The sequence below is a fragment of the Silurus meridionalis genome, chromosome 29 (genome assembly GCF_014805685.1).
Source record: "Silurus meridionalis isolate SWU-2019-XX chromosome 29, ASM1480568v1, whole genome shotgun sequence".
NCBI classification, from domain to species: Eukaryota; Metazoa; Chordata; class Actinopteri; order Siluriformes; family Siluridae; genus Silurus; species Silurus meridionalis.
In genome coordinates, this window is record NC_060912.1 from 10,968,658 (window position 1) to 10,976,073 (window position 7,416).

At 43.4% G+C, this 7,416-nt stretch overlaps 1 protein-coding gene across 1 annotated transcript in view; it reads left to right on the forward strand.

Moving 5' to 3' along the window:
- The window catches only part of kansl1b (KAT8 regulatory NSL complex subunit 1b), a 34,549-nt gene extending 28,686 nt beyond the window's left edge, over positions 1–5,863 (forward strand). Inside the window, 9 exon segments of the mRNA XM_046844236.1 lie at positions 760–966; positions 2,085–2,213; positions 3,375–3,502; positions 3,799–3,923; positions 4,059–4,116; positions 4,267–4,291; positions 4,294–4,378; positions 4,907–5,189; positions 5,490–5,863. Of these exon segments, the coding sequence (XP_046700192.1) occupies positions 760–966; positions 2,085–2,213; positions 3,375–3,502; positions 3,799–3,923; positions 4,059–4,116; positions 4,267–4,291; positions 4,294–4,378; positions 4,907–5,189; positions 5,490–5,714 (1,265 nt within the window). The 3' untranslated portion in view covers positions 5,715–5,863.
- The last annotated feature ends 1,553 nt before the right edge of the window (positions 5,864–7,416 follow it).

The window sequence follows — 7,416 nt, forward strand, 5'->3', positions numbered from 1 at the left end:
TTCACACTCATATACACACACACACACACACATCCTCTTCCTCCTCACCCTCATTCTACTTCTCATCCTCTTCTTAATCCTTTACTCTCCTGCCTATGAGCCTCTTCTTTCTTCTTATCCACTTTTTTCTTCCTCTTGCTCTTTTCCCCATTTTTATTATTCTTATCCTCATTTTCTTCCTTTTCTTCCTCCTCTTCATCCTCATTTTCTTCCTCCTCCTTGTTATTCTTGTATTCAATTTTCTTATTTTGTTCCCCTGTTCTCGTCCTCTTTCTTCCTCCTCTATCTTTTGATTTTTAGGGTTAATCAGACATTTAAACCTCAGTCTGGACTCCTGATATTTGAAGCCATTTTTTAAATACACTGTAATCATGTCACATTGGGAAAAATGTGTGAGAGATTAGTGTGTGTGTGTGTGTGTGTGTGTGTGTGTGTGTGTGTGTGTGTGTGTGTGTTGGGGGCACGATTCAGTAGGGAGCTCACTTACATGAGTGAGAGTGACAGGCTGGTGAGAACGAGGGGAATTCCAGCAGCTGTGTAAGACCTTGTAAATCCAGATCTGTCTCCACCTGCTGGCTTTGTGGGGAACTGCAGCCTCTCAGGATAAACTCCATAGGCTGGAGAGGGTTTTTACTCAAACGTCAGCCATTTTGGGAGTCCATTCATCAGGGTCCAGCGCTGTGTGTGTGTGTGTCTCGGAGACCTGTGTGTTCATAGCTGTAATGGTTTCTGTGTTCTCTGTGTCTGTGTGTGTTGCAGATGTTGGAATGGGTCTGCATTTGCAGCGTGCGATGAAATGTCACTGGCAGGGCCGGCCGCTGGACAAGATCAAACCCATCAAGAAGCTCTCACTCAAACATCCAAAGTTCTCTCCAAGCGGCCGCCTTATCGATCCTTCATCATCATCCTCAACTTCCTGCTCCAAAGACAAGCTCAAGCTGGCCAGCTCGTACTTCTCCACAGTTCGTAAGTTTTACACACACACACACACACACACACACACACACACACACACACACTGGGATTTGGTTATAAAGTAAAAAAATTTGGATTACATGACATGGAGCAGTTGTTTGTGTGGGAAAAAGTAATAGTTATATTTATATTTTATTTTAATTAAATGATATATTAAAGTTATATATATTATTGATATTTTCTATTCTAATGTAATAATTAAAAAAAATACAATAAAAATACTTAAACTATAGAAAAATAACTGTGTATATATGTAAAAATATATATTAATTAATTAATTATCATATGTAGGTGGAGCTTGAAAAGTATTTGTTTATGTTTTGTAAATCTTTTTTTTTTTTTTACATTGTTGTGTAAACACGGTGGGGGTAAAGAGAGAAAAATGTGATGTGAAACACTTTTGACAGCCGCGCCGGCTGCAGGACAAATCATAGGGTTATAAGGCCTGCGTTGCCATAGTAACAGCTCGTTCACTTCGACTTAAGTGACGGACGCTGGCGTGATCCGAGGCGAATCTTTACGGTGCGCTGCAGTGGGGGGAAATAATCAAACCACCGCAGTGTGTTTTAATCATTTAATCATGCCATTTCTCACACACACACACACACACACACAGGCGCTGGTGGTGTCAGTGATTCAGGTTAAATTTTTATCCATTTTTAGATACATTGTTCATTTCAGGCCAAATAAATTTGTAATTATTATTATTATTATTATTATTAGTTTGTTTATTTGTTTTTAATGATCGAATGACTCCCACACACACCAGTTATCATTTACAATAGTGATAGAAATCATTAATTAATAATATATAACTTTATATTAGCATGTTCTTTTTATACATGAAAGAATAAAATACTTATAGTTACAGTTCATCTTTAAGAAACAACACGTTTTGCCATTAGTGTGTGTGTTTACGTGGAGCGTCCACCACGTGACCGAGTGGTTACTATAGAAACGATGTATTATGAATTAAGAGCTGTATATTCTGTTATGCAGGAAACACCTTCTGACCAATCACAATCCAGAGTTTAGCAGCATTGTGGGAGAACTGTGTATGATAAGAGTGTGTGTGTGTGTGTGTGTGTGTGTGTGTGTGTGTGTGTCAGGTTTGTCTCATCACAGGGTGAGACCAGAGAAGCTGTATCGACACCAGCAGAGTGACAACGAGTCTCGTCAGCTGTACAGAGCAGAGCGCAGTCGCAAGAGACCCCGGGAACACTCACTGGAGCGGGACAGTATGTACACACACACACACACAACTATACACACACATTTACATACTCACACACAACTATACACACACACAACTATACGCACACATTTAAATACTCACACACAGCTATACACACAACACACACACACACACAACTATACACACACAGCTATACACACACAACTATACACACAGCTATACACACACACAACTATATACACACAACTATACACACAACTATACACACATTTACATATTCACATACAACTATACACACACACACACACACACACACACACATTTATATACTCACACACAACTATACACATTTAAATACTAACACACAACTATACACACACACACAGCTATACACACACATCTATTCACATATCTACAGACCCACACACACAACTATACACACATTTACATATTCACATACAACTATACACACACACACACACACACATTTACACACACACAACTATACACACACACACAACTATACACACATTTAAATACTCACACACAACTATACACACACACACACACAACTATACACACACAGCTATACACACACATCTATTCACATATCTACAGACCCACAAACACAACTATACACACACACACACATTTACATACTCACACACAACTATACACACACACACACACAACTATACACACACATTTACATACTCACACACACTCACACACACACAACTAAACACGTCCTTGAGCTTGAGAAAGGCGCTATATAAATTAAACTTATTATTATTATTATTATTATTACTAACTATATAACTATATACACACACAACTATACACACACATTTACATACACACACAGCTATACACACACATCTATTCACATATCTACAGACCCACACACAACTATACATACACACACACACAACTATACACACATTTACATATTCACATACAACTATACACACACAAATATATACAAATATCTACAGACACACACACACACACACACACACACCTTTACCCATTTTCAGATCTTTACAAATATGTATACACACACATATCCACACACACACACTTATACAAACATCCACACAAACACACAGTTATAATCAACACATCTATACTCACTCACTCACTCACTTACTTATTCACATTTATCCCCTCTCTTCTCTCTCTCTCTCTCTCTCTCTCTCTACAGATGTCAGTAAGGTGTATATGGAGGTGACCAGTCCCAGTTCTGCTCTGACCACGCCCACTCTTAGCCCTGTAGTGAGACAACTGTCATCCTCGGAGATCCCAACACCCTGCAGTTTCACCACCACACCGGTACACACAAACACATTATACAAACATCTATACACACACACACAGTTACACAAAAATCTATCATCACTTATTTGTACACATATTTGGATTTGGTCCTGATGTTAAGGATCCATGCAGTATGTGTGTGATACATCAGCACCCCCTAGTGGTGCACTCTGGAACAGTACTGTTAGTGTTTGTGTATTTCGTGTAGAAAACATAAATTACTATTAAAGGTGGAATTTTAGTAACAAACGTGTGTGTGTGTGTGTGTGTGTGTGTGTGTGTGTGTGTGTGTGTGTGTGTGTGTTTCACAGCAGCAGGCGCAGCGTAAGAGGAGAGTGGAGAGCTCGTTTGACATCAACAACATCGTCATCCCCATGTCTGTGGCCGCCACCACCCGAGTGGAGAAACTGCAGTACAAAGAGATCCTCACACCCAGGTTACACACACACACACACACACACACACACATGCACACACTTCTCACAGGTGGATTTTCTATGTGCTGCAGATAGATCTAATATATGTGTGTGTGTGTGTGTGTGTGTGTGTGTGTGTGTGTGTGTGTGTGTAGTTGGAGGGAGGTGAACATCATGGCCAGTCACATTTCTGAGGAGGACGATGCAGTGGAGGTGAACTGTGCTTTCTCACACACACACACACACACACACACTCACACTTTTCTGACCTTAATCTATGGTTTCTATCGTACATTTATACCCATGTTATCTGTCTGTCGCTCTCTCTCTCTCTCTCTCTCTCTCTCTCTCTGTCTGTCTCAGATTGAGGATCTATCAGATGCTGCTTTTCTCAGCTTCATCTCCCATATGAGGATCAGGAACGTTCTCGGTGGAGTTGGACATCCAGTTCTGTTGCCAAAAGGAGGGGCAGCCGGTCAGTCTCTCTCTCTATCTCTCTGTCTATCTCTCTCTCTCTCTCTCACATCACGAGGAGATGATGGAGTGATGTCGTGCGCGTCTCCTCCACGCTGATTGGTGTTTTTGTAGCTGTCTGGTTACTTCTTCCAGTTTATTTCCTGTGTGGCCCCGCCCACCTCAAATCATTCAGAACAGCAGTGTTTTATTATGGTCAGGTCAGTAGTGATCTCAGCACAGTGAGAAGATCCTGATGATGAGGAGGAGGATGAGGATGATCATAGGTGTCGGATTCAAAAATAACTTCAGCCTCCTGTTACTATGGTTACAGCACGTACAATGCATGCTGTGTTTTCTGGAATATTTTGTCTCCGTGCTCCATGTTGACTTTAGGGCCACTAATAATAAACATAAAGCAGAGTATTCATTAATTAAAGCAATTATTAGAGTATTAAAGACGAAGTATTCATTTAAGGAACATTTAGAAGTGACCGAAGTGTGTGTGTGTGTGTGTGTGTGTGTGTGTGTGTGTGTGTGTGTTTCCCAGGTCGTATAAGTCCGTGGACGGCCGCAGCACTCCCCTGCTGGGTGGAACAAATCCCTCCACACCTCAGCCTTCATCTCCTGACCTGTCTCACTTCCCCCTGCTACAGGATTACAGCTCAGCTCCATCACCCTCACCCTCACCCTCCAGCCCCGCCAGCCCCGAGCTGCTCACACTCACACACACACACTCACACACACACACACCCGCCTCCAGAGACTCACACCGGCTCCTGTCCAATGAGGACACGCGCTGCTCCACGCCCGACACCAGCTACGACGAGACGGTACAAGAGCACGCTACACTTACACTACATCTACATCTCCTCCTGTACCTTCACTACATCTACATCTCCTCCTGTACCTTCACTACATCTCCTCCTGTACCTTCACTACATCTACATCTCCTCCTGTACCTTCACTACATCTACATCTCCTCCTGTACCTTCACTACATCTACATCTCCTTCTGTACCTTCACTACATCTACATCTCCTCCTGTACCTTCACTACATCTCCTCCTACAGCTCCAGTTCAGGTTCTGTATTGTAATGTGACTGGTTCCTCCTCTGGGTCTCTGTCCCGCAGCCCGTGCAGCCCTGGGAATGCCGAAGTTTCCCCCTTGACGCAGATCCGGCGCAGGACCCTGAGCAGCAGGCGAGCGCGGGCTGTGATCGCACGTGTCGAACCATCAGACGAATCTCCAGCTGCAGGAGCGGCTCCAGGTCCGAGTGTGAGGGTGAACCTCCGTCACCGCTGCCTGAGGACACGGGACGCCACAGGAGCAACTCACACAGACACACACACTGCTGAAACATTCTGTACAGACTCGTCTCTCACACACACACACACACACACACACACACACACACACTCACACCCCTGTCCAGCTCCAGCGACATACAGAGCAGATGAAACCTCCTGCTGTTTGATATTCAAACATCACTTTAATTCTTTCACGGTTTTCAGTGAATTCGACGAGTTGAAGTTTGGACACAAGTAGAAACGACTTGTTTTGTTTGTTCGTATTTTTTTAATTTTCGTTCTTTTTTTTTCTGTCACTGGAAACGTAGCGTCGGCGGGAGACCGAGACCGGGCGGTGTCCTAAATCGCTCACGTGCACTTGCTTTCACGTCAGAACGGACTGAAGACACCAGCGGGTCGACTACAAGCTCCCGATTATACCGATATTAAGATGAAACCCAAACACGCACACAAACGTCTGAGCATCAGACACGTCTTCATCCTCCATCCTCATTATTCGCTTTATTATTATTCTTTTCTGTTTTTTCCCTCAGCACTTCTTTTCTCTCGCGTCTCCACGTCTTAATAATCAGCTTTCGGTATACGTGTAGGAAGAGGAGGAGGGAAGAAATCACGTGTCGGCGCTCGGCGGCGTTGGAACCCGCACTTAATACTCGTTTAACCTGAGAAACGATTCGACTGCAGCACTTAATCCCGGTCGCTTGTGTTTCCTCCTGCTGCCTGAAAGCTTGAAGAAAGAAATCCCCTTAACAGAGCGTCAATCAGCTCCGATCCTCCGTCTCCTCGGTATTTTTTGCACTCTGATGCTGAGCACTCGTCTGTTGTCTGTCCATCATTTCATCACAGCGGCACTTAGAACCAAATTGACGGACGCCGACGCGAGAATGTTTTCCCTCTGCTTTCTTTTACGTTTATTAAAATATATGAAGTGAGGCACTAATTCCGATCGTGTTGAAACAGCACCTCACAGTGGTCAGTGTTGCTCATTACAGCTCCTAAATGATTCCTAACCGTCTTCCTTTGTTTGTGCAACTCTTTTTTGTTTTTATTTAAGGGGCGTGGCCAAGCAAGGGACCGCAAATTCAGACAAGTGGGCGGGGCTACAACTTCACTGCGGATATCCGTTCGTGAATTCGTAACCCGCCATTTCCTATAATCAGGTTGAGATTTAGATTTCTTTGCCGTCGAGCTTCACGATCCCACGGCTTTCAAGTTGACATGACATCACACGAAGACCACGCCCCGATCGCCGTTCTCACGTTCTTTCCCCGTTCCTTTGTTTGTTTTTGTTTAATCCACTGGACGATTCTGTTTATTACACCATGAGAGTATTGTACGCTCTGATCCGTGTCTACACGTTCTTCTTATCATTAGAATAATTATTACATCATTATGATTAATATTAATATTATTATTATTATTATTCGCGCTCGTTAACCAGCAGCTTTTTATTTAACCCTTTCGCAAATCATCACCCATAAGTGTGTGTGTGTGTTTGTGTGTGTGTGTGATGTATGGTGTAATAAAAGAAATCACCATGAAGAAAGAGTATCAGCTACTGGCCCGTTTCCCGCGTTCTTTTTTCCCGGATTAATAATAACATCTCCCGGACAGGGGCGGTTTTCTCCAGCGACGCTCCGCCCCCTTTGCGATCGCACCGCTCGATTCGCTGTCTGGGGCCGAACGTCGCTCGTTTTCCTTCCTGCGCTCAGTTCCTGACGTGGTGGATTTGATGGGGGTTGTGAGGGGG